At 50.2% G+C, this 18,576-nt stretch overlaps 8 protein-coding genes across 8 annotated transcripts; 6 read left to right on the top strand and 2 right to left on the bottom strand.

The window, feature by feature from the left end:
* Positions 1-360: 360 nt before the first annotated feature.
* On the top strand, positions 361-1,047 carry N7481_005927 (uncharacterized protein; the record flags this gene model as incomplete). The annotated part of the gene is made up of 4 exons (XM_057265146.1): positions 361-373; positions 469-801; positions 884-973; positions 1,034-1,047. 4 exons carry the CDS (start codon positions 361-363, stop codon positions 1,045-1,047), a joined length of 450 nt encoding a protein of 149 aa, XP_057122866.1.
* Positions 1,048-1,379: 332 nt separating this feature from the next.
* On the bottom strand, positions 1,380-2,452 carry N7481_005926 (DUF2011 domain-containing protein; the record flags this gene model as incomplete). The annotated part of the gene is made up of 3 exons (XM_057265145.1): positions 1,380-1,730; positions 1,815-2,334; positions 2,427-2,452. The coding sequence occupies 3 exons, from the start codon at positions 2,450-2,452 to the stop codon at positions 1,380-1,382; spliced, it is 897 nt and encodes a 298-aa protein (XP_057122865.1).
* A 523-nt stretch (positions 2,453-2,975) lies between these two features.
* On the top strand, positions 2,976-3,582 carry N7481_005925 (uncharacterized protein; the record flags this gene model as incomplete). The annotated part of the gene is made up of 2 exons (XM_057265144.1): positions 2,976-3,164; positions 3,214-3,582. 2 exons carry the CDS (start codon positions 2,976-2,978, stop codon positions 3,580-3,582), a joined length of 558 nt encoding a protein of 185 aa, XP_057122864.1.
* A 2,585-nt stretch (positions 3,583-6,167) lies between these two features.
* N7481_005924 (uncharacterized protein) lies at positions 6,168-6,424 on the top strand (the record flags this gene model as incomplete). Its single annotated transcript, XM_057265143.1, has 2 exons — positions 6,168-6,177; positions 6,198-6,424. 2 exons carry the CDS (start codon positions 6,168-6,170, stop codon positions 6,422-6,424), a joined length of 237 nt encoding a protein of 78 aa, XP_057122863.1.
* Positions 6,425-8,652: 2,228 nt separating this feature from the next.
* N7481_005923 (uncharacterized protein) lies at positions 8,653-10,444 on the top strand (the record flags this gene model as incomplete). The annotated part of the gene is made up of 2 exons (XM_057265142.1): positions 8,653-8,906; positions 8,986-10,444. The coding sequence occupies 2 exons, from the start codon at positions 8,653-8,655 to the stop codon at positions 10,442-10,444; spliced, it is 1,713 nt and encodes a 570-aa protein (XP_057122862.1).
* A 1,289-nt stretch (positions 10,445-11,733) lies between these two features.
* Positions 11,734-12,716, bottom strand: N7481_005922 (Major facilitator superfamily domain general substrate transporter; the record flags this gene model as incomplete). Its single annotated transcript, XM_057265141.1, has 3 exons — positions 11,734-12,010; positions 12,539-12,621; positions 12,678-12,716. 3 exons carry the CDS (start codon positions 12,714-12,716, stop codon positions 11,734-11,736), a joined length of 399 nt encoding a protein of 132 aa, XP_057122861.1.
* A 147-nt stretch (positions 12,717-12,863) lies between these two features.
* On the top strand, positions 12,864-14,453 carry N7481_005921 (uncharacterized protein; the record flags this gene model as incomplete). The annotated part of the gene is made up of 10 exons (XM_057265140.1): positions 12,864-12,896; positions 12,944-12,986; positions 13,035-13,057; positions 13,260-13,349; positions 13,413-13,507; positions 13,569-13,878; positions 13,939-13,992; positions 14,056-14,122; positions 14,181-14,233; positions 14,280-14,453. 10 exons carry the CDS (start codon positions 12,864-12,866, stop codon positions 14,451-14,453), a joined length of 942 nt encoding a protein of 313 aa, XP_057122860.1.
* A 1,110-nt stretch (positions 14,454-15,563) lies between these two features.
* Positions 15,564-17,801, top strand: cpcA (amino acid starvation-responsive transcription factor GCN4; the record flags this gene model as incomplete). Its single annotated transcript, XM_057265139.1, has 2 exons — positions 15,564-15,762; positions 16,345-17,801. 2 exons carry the CDS (start codon positions 15,564-15,566, stop codon positions 17,799-17,801), a joined length of 1,656 nt encoding a protein of 551 aa, XP_057122859.1.
* Between the last annotated feature and the right edge of the window lie 775 nt (positions 17,802-18,576).

Raw genomic sequence — 18,576 nt, 5'->3', positions numbered from 1 at the left:
AAGTCTCTTAGCGGGTCGGGCCCCAGATTTGGCCCGCATGAGCCAATGGTTAGCCCTCGCTGCACGGGTGACGTCTGGGTATCTCCCCAACGCCCCTGAATACCGAACCTTCAATAACCCCAATAAAGCTAAAGGAGAGAGGAGAGAGGGAAAAATAAATTACCTATCAAAATAGCAGACATTGCCGAGCGCCACGTCCATGTCACGTGTTCCGGAACCAGCAACGTGGGAAGGGAACGGAAGGAAGTGAGTTGCCGTCCTCCTCTTCTTCCCTCCTCCGATCTCCAAGAACTCCAAGCTACTAGTACGCTTCTACTACATTCCCACGCGGGTTATTCTACTCTTTACGTGACTATCATCATGCCTGGTGTTCGTAAGTGCACTCCATTACCGTTCAAATAATCGTCATCGCGACTCCCCCCCATAACGTCTATTTCCTCGAATGCTCTTTCTCTAACCCCACACTAGCTCCCGATGCCTTCGCCCAGGTGAAGAAGGGCCTCAAGAACATCTTCCGTCGCAAGAAGGAGAAGAAGACTGAACAGAGCTCGGATGCAAAGCCTACTGAGACTGCTGCCACTCCTGCTGCTGCCACCGAAGCAACCCCCGCTCAGCCTGCTGCTCCCACCGAGGGCACTGCCCCAGCTCCAACTCCAGCTCCAGATGCCGCCCTTGCTGCTACCCCGGCTGCCGCCCCTGAGGCTAAGCCTGAAGCTACTCCTGCTGCTCCCGCTGAAGCTGCGCCGGCTGAGACCAAGCCTGCGGCCGCTACTCCTGCCACTGGCACAGACAGCGCTGCCGGTAAGACCACAGTCCGCCTCTGCTAGTGACTTATCCTACACTGGCAATTCTATATTTCCATTGGCTGACTTGTAATCACTAGACCCTGCAACTGCCGCTCCTCAGGCCGAAGAACCTGCTGCTGCTGCTGCTGCGGTTCCCTCGCAGGATACTACCGAGACCGCCAAGCAAGGTGAGTGATGCTCCAATATTAGCATCCCCATTCCACGTCCTCCATACTAATCGATTACAGAGCCGGCCAAGTAAGCCAAATGGAATTCCAAATTGTTACGAGGAATTGTCGGATGGAACAGTGTGCTGAATGTGCCTCTGCGAAGTCTGTTTGTTTGTTTCTGCTTTCTCCTCTTGTTGGGCTATACACACCCGATAGCCATACAGAAGCATTGAGGTCTGTCAACGCTCATACCTGTTTAGTTAGTTACATAATACCCACTAATGTCGAGGTCTTGGTTACCTCTTAATTGCATTCTTTATTTTGAAAAATATCCAGACATGGTGGCAACAAGCGTAGTAATCGTAGGGTATCATTTTTTTTACTTCCGGCTAGGTAAATCGATCTATATAAACCTTGGAACAGACTACTCCTCGCCACTAGAAGATCCATCTCCATCAGCCATAGCAACATCTCCACCAACAGTTTCACCCGCTTTCGCAGCTTTCTCCTCACGGGCCTTTTGTCGCCGTTTGATCTTGCGTTCACGGTTCTTGCGGGTCCGCTTATCTGCCTCGTTCTCCTTCGCAACCTCAGCCGCCTTGACTTTCTTGCGAAGCTGAACACGACGCTTTTTGCCTGGCTTCTTTCTGGTCTTGGGTGACTTGGTCGGCGGAGCACCCTCGACCACGTATACGGGCACAGTTTTGTGTGCTGACGGCACTTTTGTTTGATGGCGCTTGAGACGGATCACTCGCCATGATAGATCACAACCTGGCTAAAAAATCATTTTAGTTTTTCTTCTTCATATTTCTGCCAGGTTGATGGGACCGATTTATCCTCCAGTGAAAGAAGCACTTACCCACGGTTGAGCCTTGGCCCATGATGTTATGTGGTCGCCGGTCACGGCTGTGTCCTCATACTGGCGTCGCTTCTCTGACAGCTGTGCCTCAACATCCGACTCATCTTTCAAACCATAGAGTGTGGGGTCGGTGAAATAGTATTGCCATCCGCGGAAGGCCTTGACGAATCTACCATCCTCTGGTCTCGCAGATATGGGGGTTGGAGACCGCAATCGAATGCGCAGTTTCTGTGTTCCTTCATTCCCAGCCTCTTTCTCTTTGGAAGAGCTCTTCTGCCTTGTAGATGATTCTTCTTCGGGTGCTTTCTCGGTCGTTTCTTTGGATTTGACGGGCGCACTGAACAGTCGGAATTCGAACTCTTGCTCGTCGTCCTCATTATCGACCGCGGGTTGTTGGTCCTCTTCCTCCTTTTGACTAGTATCCAGGCCAAGAATGCTGTCTAGGTTCAGCAACTTCCCGAGGCGGTCGTGTGCATCTTGGAGCTCGGCTTCGTCGGCGGGGATGGGGAGCGTGATGACGCTGGTGATTGAACCTCGTCACGGCGGACGCTGGAGGAGAAAGGTCAGTTCGTTGATCAATTGTACCTTGCCATTTATTTGAGAGCCGCCTACCGTTTTGCTGTGGGAAGGTCGAACATGGTGTGCTGTCCCGTCGAGAGCAACGTCGATGGGTGATATAATGAGACGAAAAAACTGCTGGACGGTGAGTGGCCCAGGGTGGTGATTGGATAATTTCCACGCTGCGGCCACGCACTTTGGTTATCAATGACATCGCACGGACGCCCAGCCTCACCTGATGGCCTGCGCCCGATCCGATACATCCAGCATTTTTTCCCCCTCTGCGCCATTTTCCTCGAGTCTCAGTTCACGCTTCTGCATCCCCCGCACTCCTTACCCTGCACGCCTTTAATCGCTCGACTTCTATACTCATCTCCACCGCAGCCCCTAGAGCGAGCGCGGTGGAACCGCCCACTGCATCGATAATTGGGGTTGTTTAATGCCTCGTGGACCACCGCACCGTGCGCCTCGTCCGATCTGACTTCGACCTCGACCGTTATAAATGGGTGTCTGCGCCTCTTGTCTTGGCGGTGCTCGCCAGGAGTCTCCAGAAGTGAGTACCGTTGTGAAGGCGTTCGGTGAAGGATTGGATTTTCAGGCACCATGTTCAATGCGCATTACCTCGGTCTAATGCGCGATACATGGAACGCCCTCAAGAAAGAAAATCGTTCTAACGTTCCCTATCTACAGCCGGAGTCTTCACGTCTATTAGACGATGACCCTTATCAAGCGGGTTATGGCTATGGGGCCCTCAATCACGCCCAACAAGCAAACCAGCCGGATCCGGAGTACGTGAGGCGGGAAAGGGAAGCACTGGATGCTATCTGTCAACGAACTTCAGAGTAAGCTGGCCTATTTGAAGGAACAGCCTATCCAATGGCTCGTCTTTGGGAATATTGAAGAACGTATGTCGCTAATACTTCCGGTCTCCAGCTCCGTCATCGATATCTGGTCGCTCCAGCCACAACCCCATCTCCAACCCCAAGCGACTCTTCACACCTCAGCCTCAGCGTCGCCTTCTCCTAACCCGGATGAATCGCATCTTACAGTTACCTCGGATCATGGTTCCCACACAAGTCGCCCAACATCCGAGGGCACCGTCCCCAAGCACTGGGGCGAAGTCGTCGTCAACCCCAAGCGATCCCGATCGGATATCAAAGCTGAGGCGAATGGGGCCCGAGATGTCTTCGGGGTCTTGAAGGTCAACTAAGTCGCAAATCAAGACTAGTACTATTTTTGTTGGAACAAATCCAACATTTTTGCCACGCCGACAATGATACACGCTTTAAAAAAGGCGTGGAATGAGCGGATAATAACCCGTGAGCCCCCTGAAGAAACGGGGCAAGGAAATACTCTGCACAAGACTTCCAAGGTCTACCACCCTTGTATGTTGTAACTCTGTTCGTTCAGGGTTTACTTTCTGTTTGATGTTGCATGGATCGCCGGTCGACTGTTTCGCACATACATATCCACTCACTTATTTCTCCTTGATCTGATAATACCCACAGTTCAGGATTTCCATCGTCAAATTTCTCGTGTTGTCCCTTTTCTTTCGTTTTTGAATCTTCCGTTTTCGTTGGGCATCGATAATTCTCTACTGCAAATTTTGATGGGGGTCTAGCAATTGGCAACCTTGTGTTATGATATTCGTTTACATCCATCCGATGGTTCTTCACTTTGTGATTATTCTTAGAGACTAGAGCAAATGAAACAATTAACAACCAAATCTCCACCTAGTAGTAGTAGAACAACGGCCTTTCCAGGATTTGGTACCCATTATCTTCGGTTGACCACTCTGCTAGATTTTACTAGTAGTAGAATGTTGGAGATCCGTCACTTCAAGTTCGGTGAATGGTCACGGTACTAGTATATATAATGTAGCTTTGGTAAACTGAAGTGAATGCCTGTACTATTAGTAATAGTATTTGAACAAAAGTACTCAAGACTTGAGTAAAATCCATCCGGCCCTATTACTACTGCGAGCGGTAGAATTCTGGTCTACTATACTGCGACTACAACTGCAAGTGTTTACTAGTAGTAGTAGTAGTACCGTCAAGGAGTGGCTCACTGTGCCAAGCCCTGGAGTTATGGGTGAAAATGCATCCGTTTCTGGTTCAAGTTTCGCAAGTGGCCATTTTTGGTCTCGATTTAGGTCCTCGTATTCCTGGTTATAATTTTCATTATAGGAACTTGAACTGCTCTTTGTCAAGCAAGAAGAGCTGCGACTTCGATATACGATTGAAGAAAACTTAGGTATTTATCAGGAGCCAGAGAAACGCGACGAGCCTCGTACTTGGGAGACTCGACAGCGCATTTAATATCCGCAGATCAGGAAATATTGACCGATATATTGCGTGACTACAGTTAGTTGGTCCATACCTAGGACTTGGTTGTATCTTATGGGGAGAGCATAGGAAGGGGGAAGGCTGCAGAGAATTCGGCATGGACGACATCAACATCCCGAGGTCAACACGCGACGCGTCAAAAGTGAAGTGAGCGCTATCAACATTTCCGTGCGGGTTGATACCACGATACTCCATTATCAGCTTAGTTTTGAGGAAGTATATTCATTTTTACAGAGCAGGTGTACAACTAAAGACTCTTCTCCAAACCTGAGCCATTGGCCCAAGGATTGATGAAAAGATATTTTGATCCAACAAGTGGAAAGTGCCAAAGAATGCGCCTGTCAATGACCCGAAGGCCGTTGAACAAACTGTTCCGCCGCGCTGTGCAATGCAGGGACCAATCTGTGGTGGGCCGCCTTCATGAGCGCAGCCACCCAAACAAGGTAAGTATGAAGAAGAAAGAAAAGAGGAGGAAGACCGCGGCCGGCGGGCTGCTTAAATACCCTCAGGTCACATGCCAAGTGCTTAGCGAGAGGCAGGGGCCTTGGTCATGTGATCTCCACCTCTGGCATAGGGTCACATGACCCTCCACTGGCACTGTGAGCTGTCATCCCGTACGAGTACCATTCTGGATTATGGGGGGGAAGGACAGATACGAGCTTGGATAGTGTCTGTGCCTTGCATCCTGAAATCTATAGATTCGGCCGATCAGATCCACGTGTGGCATGAAGGATTCTTGGGATGAGTGTTGAAATTTCAATAATTGGGCCTCCTTGTTTACCCGTCCCAAGTGGACTCTGTGCAAGCTCGTGTGGAGCCTCCCCTATTATTTTCCATGGATGGGTACCAACTCTGTTCAGTGGCCCTCGCGAGCAATCCATGGTCTGACTCCAACTCCGACACGTTTTTTTTTATAAAATTTTATTCCCCCCTCCCCCCCTTTTATAGTTTCCTGCGTGCCTTTGTGCATTTCGCCGATACATATGGGCCGCTCGTCGGACTGATATACCACTCGCAGAATAGTCTTCTCCATATCTTGTTCAATTGAATCCACCGCGGTCTCACGTAACGATGGTGCGCGCATCTTCATTAAAGTGTGCCATGGTTAAGAGGAGGCTCGATAACCGGTCTAGTAGACGCTAGAAGGGACGGAGGACCTCGGAGGAGAGCTTAGACGGGGAGAGGGTTTCGATCAGGAAGAGTATTGGGAGCCCCCCTAGAGCACACCGCAAGAACAAATTCTTTTCTGGTATCCGTGTTTTTTGCGCTTGGCAAGCGATTCCGTCGCATTGAGGACGGGATCTTCGCGCCAGGATACGATCCATCCGGTTCTCCATCCACGGATGGGTCCTACGGGATTACTCTACATCGGTGGTCCTGCGGACATCTCCGCTCTACAGATGTGGATGGAGTAGGGTAAACAAGTACGGAGTACATCTATACATACATGATGTATGTATGTACGCATATTCCGTAACAGGCCACCATTTGAAGCGCAATGACAATTGGATAAGCACCCTGGTGAGTCGCATGGTAGCTGCAGTACCAGAAAACCTGACAGCGAAACCGCCCGCCGAAGAGATCGACGGGGGCACTGGCCATTCATCGACCTCAGTCCCGGCGTCGGCAACTCGTGACTTGGAGACCGCGACAGCACGAAAGAGGCAGGATTGGCAAATCCGAAGTCTTGGCCGCAACGGGTACTAGAAAAGGGGCAGACCGACGAAGCAATTGGACGGCAGGGCACGAAGTGGATCGGTCGTGTGGGCTATCATTACTGGAAAAGTTTCGGTTGCAGTCTGGCTCTGGTAGGGCCGTCTCCTGATCGACCTGATAGTGTGTGAGTCAGATAACCCAAACTGCAGAATGTGGTTAAACAAACGAAAATCGATGGAACAGTTCTGCGACAAGAACTGAACCATGGGAAAGGCACGAAACAAAGGGAATAGCTGGGCGCTAGATGAAGCATAGGTCGTATAGGAGTAGGGCTGGCCAGCCACCGATGAGAGATGGCTTAAGACACGGGACCACCAAGTGGGGCGCAACCGTACTTTGAGCGTTAGCCCGAACATCTAGAAGAAAATGGTCCAGCAGCCGCCCTCAGAGGGAGAAAAAGGGGGCCGTTAATTAGGGGCAATTTCGGATTATTACTACTTGTTTACTTCTTACGGATAGTATTGACAGTGGGGTTTGATTTACAGTACGGTCGATGTAAACAATCATTACCGATTTGGAGGGTAAGGTACCTTAGGGTTGTGGACGAGATAAGACTCGGTCGAGTTGCATGGTGATCACAGTCGAGTAAAGGGATACAATGGACGGAGTACGAAGTACTTGTACAAGTACGTGAAATACTTACACCCCTCCTCGTATCACGTCAAAAAAGGAACTCTTGGTGCAGATGGTGTCAGGACAGTGCAAAAGGATAGGACCGTTAGAGAAGTGCATCATGGGATCCTGGGCGCGATATCGTGGGCGCCAATGCGAGCTGATCCATGATACGTCCCCGATAGGGCACGACATGGGGTGATGACGTGCACGAAAGAAGAAGGGGGGGTTGTGCAACTGGCGTTGGTTGGCCACGAGGGTTCGCACGCCACTGGGATAGCGGCTGGTCATGGGGTTGATGGATTAGACCTTTGTTGCAAAAAAGAGTCGACATCGTGACAAGAGGCAGAGATTTGAGTTGAACCGCCCAGTAGAATGCGGGCAGTCCAGTATCCCAGTTCCATCAAGGCTGGATCAGCGCTTTGAGAACGAATCCGAAAGGCGGGCGAGCTCATCCTGGGCTGATCAGCATGCAGAATGAGAAAGGCAACCCCGCTGGACCAGGGTTGGAACTGGCCCAGCACCTCGGACAAGATCCATCATTTTGCCTCTCCCTCCTGCTCCCCTCGTTGAAGATTCGAGGGGTATGATGCCTTGCGGGAAGGATGTACATAGCAGGTACATATCAGTTGACGGTATCGAAGTCTGTAACATGATGCTCGCAAGTATGTACGGGTATTAACGTCAGTCAACCCCCTGGAACTGTGCAACTTCAAATTAGGAGGAGCAGAGAACCAACGGGTGGTCCATACTTCAATCGCCCCGGTGATCCAGGCCGAAAGTATACTTGGGTACTTCTCGTAGGTACTCCGGTATCATGATGTGTGGAAAGGGCAAGTTACAGAAAAATTACAAGGTACAGATTACAGAGAACAATAACAATAACAACTAATCAATTTCAGGAAATTCCAGAAAATTAGGGGGAAGGAAATAGTAAAAATCAAAAAATCAAAAATCTCTAATTCTCATTCGAGGGCAACAAAGCCCGTTAATTTGCACGGGAGAGGACCCGACCTGCACGGGCAAATTAGGGGGAAAGAGTGTTCAATGCATGGCCGATCGCTGAAGCTCGGTGGTGTGATGCCGGGGCCCCCTACCCTATGAGTTTGTACTCTGTAGCGTTACTCGTACTGTACTGGGTTTGCGGTCCCTCCAATAGGGAGCAGGGATAAAGAGTATACTCTGGACTCCTGTGAATATACGGAGTAAGTCAACTCAAAAACAGTATACAGTATTTTATAAGTATACAAGTATACAAGTACCCAGGTACCCAACTCGTACAGTGTATCCCCTGTTACCTAACTAAGCGCCAGGGACCCACTGGTCTGGGCTCCCTGCAGCTCCTTTCCCCTTTGGTTGCTCCCCTCCCCCCCCCGTCGCTCTTTTTTTTTGCCCTTTCCTCCCTTTTTCTTCCTCTTCTTCTTCTTTTCCTTCTTCCAAAGCAGAATACCCCCCCCCTTTCCTACGTCGTTGTGATACCCGAGCTCTTTTGTAGCTCTTATTTCTTTGCTTTCAAGATACCCTGATACCCCAAACTCGCCGTTTCTTCGAAGCTCTGCTTCTTTAATCGATACCCCCAACCACTTCGGTTTAATACTTTTTTAATCATGTCTGACGTCCAGAAGCCTGTCGAGGAGACCCCCGCGGTCGTCCCCGCTGTTGAGACTCCCGCCGTTGAGGCTGCTGTCGAGACTCCTAAGGAGACCACCGAGGAGACTCCTGCTGCTGCTGCTGCTCCCGTTGAGGAGACTGCCGCCGCTGAGACCACCGAGGCTGCTGAGCCCGCTAAGGAGGAGGCCAAGGAGGAGATTAAGCCTGCTACTGAGGGTACCCTCGGCCACAAGGCCCCCGGTCTCGTCAAGTAAGCTCCCGAATTCTTTGTTTACTTTGCGACAACGCGCGCATCGAGCTTGCGACTGACTTTTTTTTTCTTTGCACAGGGGCTTCCGCTTCTCCAAGCGTTTCTTCTACTTCACCGAGGAGGCCACTGAGGCCAAGAACCTGGCCGTTTTCCAACAGAACGAGAAGGCCGCCGTCGCCAACCCCATTGTCGCCTGGGCCACCCAGACCGGCAAGGGTCTCCTGTTCTTCACCAAGCGCGCCGAGGACAAGGCCACCCCCGCCGGTATCTTCAGCCTCGCCGAGGTCACCGATATTACCAAGGAGAGCTCCAACGAGTTCATTTTCAAGGTTGCCGGCCAGAAGCACACCTTCCAGGCCTCCAGCGCCGCTGAGCGCGACAGCTGGGTCCTTGCTCTCGAGTCCAAGGCTACTGAGGCCAAGGCCGAGAAGGAGACCATCACCTCCAGCGAGGGCTTCAAGGCTGAGCTTGAGAAGCTGACCAAGCCCGCCGTCGTCGTCGCTGCCCCCAAGAAGCCCGTTGAGGAGAAGAAGGAGGAAGCCACCGAGGAGACCCTGGCTGAGGAGACCAAGCCCGCCGAGGAGAAGAAGGAAGAGAAGAAGGAGGAGAAGGCCGCCACCAAGAGCCGCTCCCAGTCTCGCAAGCGCTCCAGCATCTTCGGCTCCCTCCTGGGAAAGAAGGAGGAGGCCCCCGTTAAGGAGGAGGTCAAGGCCGAGGAGACCAAGGAGGAGACTGCTGAGGAGACCAAGGCCGCTGAGCCCGTCGCCGAGTCTGCTGTTGAGCCCACTGCTGAGGTCGTGGTCGTCGCTGAGCCTGCCGCTGCTGCCACTGAGACCACTGAGGCCGCCCCTGAGGTCCCTGCTAAGGACGAGGCCAAGCCCGAGGAGACCAAGCCCGCTGAGGAGAAGAAGGAGGAGAAGAAGGCCAAGCGCGCTTCCATCTTCGGCAGCCTGTTCAACAAGGTCTCTTCCCCTTCCCAGGAGAAGTCCGAGAAGGAGGCCACCGCCACCCCCGCTGAGGAGACCGCTGTTGCCAGCACTGCTCCCCAGCTAGAGAACCCTGTCGAGGAGGCCGCTGTCAAGCCCATTGAGCCCGAGACCGTGACTGCCCCCGCTGAGGCTGAGGCTGCTAAGGATGCCGCTGCTGCCCCCGAGACTCCCGTCGAGGCTGCCACCACTCCCAAGGACAAGCGCCGCACTTCTTTCTTCGGTGCCTTCGGTAAGAAGGAGAAGAAGACTGATACCTCCGACAACGAGGTCACCGATGGTGAGACCAAGGAGGCCAAGAAGGAGAAGTCCAACAAGCTCGGCGGCCTGTTCCGCAAGCCCAGCAAGGCTGTGAAGCTTGACAAGGAGACTCCCGCTGCCGAGGCCGAGACCAAGCCTGAGGAGACCAAGGAGGCCACCGAGGAGACCCCTGCTGCTGTTACTGAGGAGACTCCCGCTACCACCGAGGTTACCCAGGCCGTTGAGCCCGCCACTGAGGAGGCCAAGAATGTCAACGTTCCTGCCGCTACCCCCGTCCAGGCTGCTGCTTGAATTGCGTCCTCGCGACACATCGAGTTTGAGCGATGGTGGGACATGACCTCTTCATCGCCAGCTCATAATCGTCCCGATGGGCTCGGCCATGCCGCGTCCTGAAGGTGCAAATACGGCTTTATACCAATTGTCTTTACAGTTCTTTGTTCAGTACTTTTTTTTGTTCCTCGCCACTGTCATCCTTCCTATTGGCATTGTCTTACTGTCTTGTGAGCTTGTTGTCTGAAGGTTGTCAATGAGATACCCGCTGTCGCCGTTTTATTTTTCGTTCAATTTCCGTATACCAAAAAAGCCCCTCAATAATCCGCCTCGGCGCCTCGACGGATGCCGTTCATTCCTTTTTACGACCTGCGTCCCGCAATCGAATTTCGATTTACGACTTGTTGACGCGTTACGTGGTGCGTCGCCCGACTAGATTGATACCACTCTGCCTTTGTCTGGATCTGTGCGTTCTGATATTCGTGCTCGATACCCTATGGGGAGGAAAGGTTGCTGTGATTTTTGCGAGGGTTTCAGGATCTCCGGTTTATCGCTGGTGTCTTTATGCTATTCCTCCAAATTGCTTGCGCCTGGACTTGTTGTCTAGCGATGTTCCCGGCTTCCGGGGTTTATTTTACATACTTCGGGATGTGGGCACATATTGCGATAGGTAATAATTAATAGAATCTACTTTGCTTTCAAATACTGCTCTCTATTAATCTAGAAGTAAATCTCGTAGTTACTAGTAGCTTATCTGGTTGATCGGTGAACGATGGGTCAAGCTGCGTCGAGTGGATCTGAGCCGCTGCAAAGCATTATGCACGACACAGTCTCCATCAGGATGCGCTGGGTAATTAACTATGGGGTACTAGTCATGTATGTACATCATCCCATCAACGGCGCAGTCTCCACTTCCCGCTGGGCATCCTACGTAAGAAAAACAGTAACATGCATTCTAAGCCAGTCCCCCAATACCAATGTCGCCGGGTAAGACGGATCGCCAAGATAAAAAAGCATCCGCACATAGCCATCAGTATCACCCGCTCGGAGCCTATATCTAGACTTGCTGCGTTTTTGCGCAAGAAGCCTATCGCCTGGCTTATTTCCTGGACCTGCTATTTGACTTCGATGGCGGGGACGAGCGTATAGTTTAGATCGAGAGACGAAGTAGACATCGTGTATCTTCCCCATGTACTTCCTGGATGACTTTCCCTTCTCTTTACCATGAACAGGTCCCTCACACAAGATTTCGGGATATTTTACTATAGCCACAAATATTCATTGTAAACTAAGGTACGTAATTGAAAGAATTATGTCGTGTACTTGAATCCCTTATTCTCCCTATCCGTCAGATCCAACCAGTCTTGATCAGCAGCCATCCGACTCTCAATCGCCTCTGCGCGCTTCTTGTTGTCGGAATGACAGATTATCCCATAAGATGTAATAGCGAACATTGCAATAATATAGCAAACAATCATTGCCACAGTTCCACCGGTGTATTCAGGGGCTTGATCAGCACGGAAGGTTTGGGGTCCTATGATGTTTCCAGTGGCCCAAGCGATGTAGAACCATGCATATAGAACGATCCTATTTCTTGATCAGCAAATACTCACTTCCAGATGAGGAAACGGTCTTACTTCTTCGTATGACCAGCAATATTAGCCTGATAAACCGAAACTAGAGTGATATATGGGGCCCAATATGTGCTTGAAGAACTTGGTTAGCAAGATTAATATTTGAAGACTGGTCTTGACGTACTATAAAATACTGTAGATTATTAGTCGTCAGCAAAAAGGAATATACTATTAAACATCGACATCAGGTAAACTTACTATAGCCCAACTAGCTGACCTGGAAGGTTCGTTCGGGGCAGAGCATAGCATAGCACAGCGCCGAAAAGCGGGAGCAAAATGGAGACTGTCACAATAATTGTGCGATACCGTCTTGAGGTCACTGCTAAATATGATAAACCTATTCCAGACAAAGTACTCATGGCACCGGGAGGCATAGCAAGAAGCGAGGTCTGAAAAGAACCGAAACCGGGCACACACAATCAAAGGGAACCATATCTTTGAGCCAACTCTTCGGAGCATGATATTTGATACCGGTTCAAACAGTCCGTAGGTGAAGAAAAAGTACATAAGAGCAAGGTTGAATTGAGTACCATTTATACCAATGTTCTCCAAAAGACCGAATAGCTATGCTCAGAGATCAGTATTATTGATTTGGCTGGAAGAATAATCATCTTGCTTACCTTCGCATTTCCTGCATTGGATTTATCGAGCGAACACATGAAGTATAGAAAGCTCAGTGTCGGAAGTAGGCGTAGATCCACTGTGTTAAAGTACAATAAGCTTCAAGAATAAGATCCATCTTGATGAATGACTGGGGCATCAGTAGCTGCAAATTGTTTTTGACTGACTCTCAGCTACTGGACGTCATGTTTGTAGCTAGAAAGAACTCGATTACCACAGTGAGTTCCTTTCTCGTGATTTATGAACGGCCACTAATTTGTTGTAGATGATCCATGCCGAGAATGGCGATATGATCGAATGGTTGACAGGTAGTGTCGAAACCGTGCTGATTTGAATCAAGGCTAATTAAAGTCAAGACAAACTCGAGGAAAAGGGCATGGTTGGTAAGTTGTTTCTAACTCCAGTAAAGATGGCAGCCCCTTTTTACCATGCTTTGTTGCGCCCGCCAATTGTCGAGGGAGAAGCCACAAATCGAGCAATCGCTTTAGCTCAGCTGATTCAAAGCCCGATTCTCTTCGTTCATGTTGGATCAGTGGTGCGAACAGCGCTTTCCATTTGAAGTTCATTGCTAATTCCAGTAGCTTGGGGCAGCTAATGTCCGTCGGGCACAAACCATGGGATTACCGATTTATGCGTGCCCCCAATATTTCCATTTGACTTGGGATGATCTGGTAAGTGTATCTATATATACGAGAAATTTAAATACAGACTCTAACACCTAGGTATATGGTTAGAAACGCTTCCACTCTCCCACTTGCTTCGAGAACAGCAAAATGATCTGCTCGCCACCTCCGCCACTCAGTGTGTCCGACCATGAAGATCTCTTTGTGTGAGTTTCCCTAGTTCCATCTTTCCAAGAGGTCAGTGGAAATCTATTCTGACTGATATAGTGGTCTTGCAAATGGTACGTTCACGATCTACTCCTCAGACTACTGCCCTTTCCGCTATGATCATCCCCATGGGAAGCCATCCGGAGTGCTTGAGCATGAGCCTAGTATGGAAGGCGAACTTGAATATCAGCATAAAGGAAAGGAATTGCAAGACCTCTTGCGCCGCAAACAGGGTGCATTCCGTTTTATTCCCAACGGGATCCTTGGCGTGGAGACACGATTGCCTCTGCTATATACTGGAGCACTAGCAAAGGGTCGGATTTCACCGCAGAGATTTGTCGAGTTGACATCTACTAATCCTGCAAAATTGGTATGCACGGGGTCATAGGCTGTGTTTTAGCTTTAGTTGAATGTTGTTAACAAGGGGTAGTATGACATGTACCCAAGGAAAGGCGCGTTGATGCCTGGATCTGATGCCGACTTGGTGATTTTACGATTTCCTCCCTCGCTTACCCAGAACTGTAATATTGATATATGGCATTTTTAGTGGCACCCGGATGAGACTTTCAGACCGTTCCATCTCACCGACTCCATGCTCCATCACAATGTTGATTGTAAGTGGCTGATATATGGTAGATGATTCGCGAGGTCTAACACTACTACTTTATTCAGACACACCGTATGAAGGAACTGAATTCAGCAACTGGCCTCGATATAAGGACTTAGTATGTGTTCAAATTAAATTGGATTGGATTTTGATGGAACCTTGAGCATCTTTCCGAGATCACTCCGATTCTCTGTGGAAAGATCATTTGGGCGAACGGGGAAATCGTGGGGAAAGTACAGGATGGAAAGTATGTGAAGCGTGGTCCTAGCCTGTTGAGTCAAGGATCGCCTCGCGCCGATCGAGACCCACGGCGTGTGGCATCTTGGTTATATGAGTAATTTGAATTGATTCTTTTGTTGAGGTGACAGGATAAAAGAAAATTCAAAACAATGTAAGGAGGATTTTCGCGAATAGTTAATGGCGTTCTGAGGATAAGACATGCCGAGCTGGGTTTCATCGAAATCAAAAAGAAAGTATACTATTCGTTGCATTTCATTTCGACTTCATAGAGAATAAACATTACTAGTAGTATGCAGTTTCAAGCCCACATCCAACGACTGAGCGATGACGAACGCCCGGCCAAGTCGCGTCGGGTATCTACAACTTGAACCTTCCAAGGTTGGAAATAAATACAACTACTAGTAATACATTTATAAAAAGTATGTACTAGGTATGCAGTCGCGGTGACAGTGGCATAACAGACAAATACTAGTAGTAGTATCATCTACAATTCCACCTTGGTGTGTCTCATACTAGTACACCTCTTAATTCTGTTCAGACCGGGCCGGGGTTCTGTACATGAAACCCGGTCAGCCAGTCGCTGATTTTTGAATCTCGGGGGCGGACCGCCAAGGAAGCGCGGTTCGAATGCGAACCCCGTTTCACCCGGTGGATCTCCCAGGTACGTACGAGGTTAGCGGAAATGAACTAGGCATTTCGTAGGAAGGCTCAAGCGACAAGGCTAAATGATTAATTCATGGATGGTGGGGGACTCAGTGATCATCAATCTACGGATACTACGGAGAGTATTTAAGATAAATCACAGTGGTTGAACCGGGATCGAACTTCCGTCCTATCATCTGGTCGAGAATAGACGGTCAGGGATGGAAATGCAACCCTTGATGATTTCAGATGCAGATTGATTTTGGGACGATCTCTGTGGAGGGTTGCGACAAAGTCAATATTTTTTTCACGCCCTTCGGCAAGGCTAAGATCAAAGGAGACATAGAAGGGGCACACGGGCCACGGACATAGCCCGGGGCGGGGACAGGATTGGGAAAAGATCGGTGGAGCCTGTACTCCATCGAGAGTGGTCGAGTCGAGTCGGAGGAGAGGGTTTTTGTTCCGAGGGTCATCCGCCGGGTTTTTACCTTGAGGCTAAGGCATTTTGGATGGAGTATGGAAGACGTAGTTGAGTGAGATTGTCGGGCAACTGTTTTGGATTAATAATGCTGCGAACACGTGAACACGAAAACACGAGCCTGGGCGTGTCTGGCGTCAAGATGAAGATGAAGATGAAGATGAAGATGAAGATGAAGGAGAGATTCAGGCAGACGTCATGCAACGGAAAGATGATCCGCAGTAGAAGCAGATCTGGCGCTGTTTTGAGTCCAGGCCACCACCAGGATCCGTATCAGGGGCCTACGAGTAGGAATTTCTCAAACGTTGTGGATGAAGTGTGGATGCCTTGGGACATGCCAGGCAAAGGGCGTAGATTGGCCAATTGAAGGAGAGGGAGGTACTTGTCGGTACTTGAAATGGTGGGGAGGAGGAGAGGAGGTACGATATATAGTGTGTGTTTGTATGTACTGTCATGTACTGTCATGTACTGCAGTGTAGCCTCCTGCGGGTCCCAATGGGAGGGGCTACTCAAGTCTCGACTAATCACATTGCGGGGATCAAGTGTGACTCACACCCCGTGACTTGAACCTGGCCTCAGCCCCAACGCGTCCGATCGCTGATTGGTCAACCGGACACTCGGCGCACACAGCCAAATTGGTCTTCCGCTTAAGAAGTGCCTGAATCCCCCCCCCGTCGATGCCTGCTTTTCTTTCTTTTCTTCTCCATCATCCCTTATTCATCTATCTACAACTACATCCACATCCACACTCTGATATCGCCTTCAAATTTCCACCATTCTGCCTACACTGAAACATCATTTTGAATCCCCGATCCAAAATGGCCGCCTTCTAAGCGACTCGTCTCGACAGTCTCCGTCTTTCTCACTAGAGACAGACATCATTGATCCCACGGGAACTTCGTCTTTTTTCTCCCCTCAACAACCTTCTTCAGAGTCTCCTTTTCAGGACCCTCTGAACTTCAGCAGCCTCCCCGCTAGCTCAAGTTCTCCCAACCCCAACTCTTGCCCGATCGACTTTACGTCGTTCACCACGGATACCTTCCAGCAATCATGGCTTCCCACGCCCCCACCCCATCTGCCACAGGCCTCCAGTTCGAACAACAACAGCAACAACAACAACAAAAGTGCGTTAGAGGACTTCGTACTCTATCCCGCTCCGCAAGCTCCAGCCCCTCGTCCGCAGCCTCAACCCAGAGACTCGCGTGCGACCGTACCCTCGAGTACTGCCCCTAAGCCATCTGCCCTCCAGCCCTTTCTGGCGCAGAACAACCCTCGAAGACATTCCTTCAGCCTGCAGTTGCATCGTCATCTCCAGCAACAACAGTTCTCTGGTTCTCCCCCTCAGGACCCCAGAGTGACCAAGCTTGCCCGGTCTCCTTCCTACTGGTCTCACCCCAACTTGAAGCGCTCCCCGCACTACCAAGCGGCTTCCGTGCCTTCATACTCGCCTCACAGTCACCCTTCCGCTTCCACTTTCCACGCCGGAAACCCTGATCTTTCTACATTCGAGAAAAAGAAACAATACTTCTTGGCATCCCGCCGCAATATGTCCGCTCCGAATTTCACAGGTAATTCCCTCTCTGACTCTGATTCTCCCGAATGCATCGCTCATACCTCTCCTTCAGACCCCGACGCCGATCTCTTCGGCTTCCCCTCTACCGGCCTTCACACCGGCATGGGTTCTCCCCTCGACCTCGGCCAGCTCCCGCTGGGCCACGAGGCCGATGCCTTCTCTCCCGTCGCACCCACGGGCACTATCTCGCCCAAGGATCTGATGTTTGACGCTTCTGTGCCTCCTTCCGGCACTTTCACCGATCTGAGCACTCCTCCCTACGACTCGCCTGCTACCTTCAGCCAGAACCCTTCCCCGCTGTTCACTGATGTGGATTACATGGGCCAGGAGGATTGGGCCCCACTCTTCCACGATGCTTCCGCTGGAGGCAACGTGTTTGACGCCCAGTTCGATGTTGCTGCTGTTCTCGCTGAGACACAGCCGAAGCCCGAGCCTATGTCGCCTGCTCCCAAGCGCGTGACAACTGCGAAGGCCTCTCCTATTTCTGCGACTGGCCACACCACGCACTCCAGTGTTTCTGGCATCAGTCGCTCGCGCAAGGAGCTGTCGCCCGTCGATTTCGACCCGACCGACCCTATCGCCGCGAAGCGTGCTCGTAACACCGAAGCCGCCCGCAAGTCTCGTGCCAAGAAGATGGAACGTCAAGCTTCTGCCGAGCGCACCATCAGTGATCTACGCAAGCAGATCACCGACCGTGACGAGACAATTGTCAAGCTTCAGGCTCAGCTCCGTATCCAGGAGAAGTTCCAGTGAAACTCACGGACATTTTAAAAGCTCTCTGCCATTTCTTTCATCCGAACATGTGTTCTGTTTCGTGATATTGTATTGTGTTTTTTTTTCTTTTCATTTTCATTTCACATCCGGCAAAAACGGTTTGATGGGCGCGGGGGTTAATGGGTCAAGCCTATTTCCCCGACGTCTCCAAGAGATGCCAGAGCATTGCCTCTTTGGATCTCTCAAAAGTTCGACATGACCAGAGACGTCATTGTTATATTTGTTTCAATTCTTTTCTCCTAATATGTTTTTTCTTAATTGTTTCAGCCGGTTCTGATTGTCTCCCTCGCCACAGCGAGTGGATTGACTCGTGGCTCTTGCTATTATGTGATTAGTTAATTTGAAATTAGAGTCTTCTCTTTCACCTTGTCCTGAAGTAGTATGCAGTAGAGATCAGTAATACTTCGCTGTCTTGGTGGCACTCTCCCTCGGATTGATGCCATTGTGTGGTACAGAATGGATCGAATTCAGTTTCACCAGTTTGCTCTCGTAGAATCTTTTTCGAACCCTCCTCCAAAACACGCTATTCCAGTTAGACTTAGCTCAGTTTAAAATACCTGAATCGTATTGAAAGTCATTATCGCGTGGTAGAAGGCTCTATAAAATACTTGTAATACTCTTGCGAGAATACTCGCATCTCGCCGGGCCTGTGCGCGTTCGTTGACGACTCTGCTTGCCCTAAATCTCTTAGCAGCAATCTTCACTGTAGTGCTAAGATCAATCTTTTTCGAATAGTGCATACCAAGTCAATATA

This window comes from Penicillium waksmanii (assembly GCF_028829765.1).
Source record: "Penicillium waksmanii strain IBT 27052 chromosome Unknown utg000005l:1.0-5232799.0:1.0-5237142.0, whole genome shotgun sequence".
NCBI classification, from domain to species: domain Eukaryota; kingdom Fungi; phylum Ascomycota; class Eurotiomycetes; order Eurotiales; family Aspergillaceae; genus Penicillium; species Penicillium waksmanii.
Note: the sequence above shows the minus strand (reverse complement) of the source record. Positions and strands in the feature narration are given on the sequence as shown.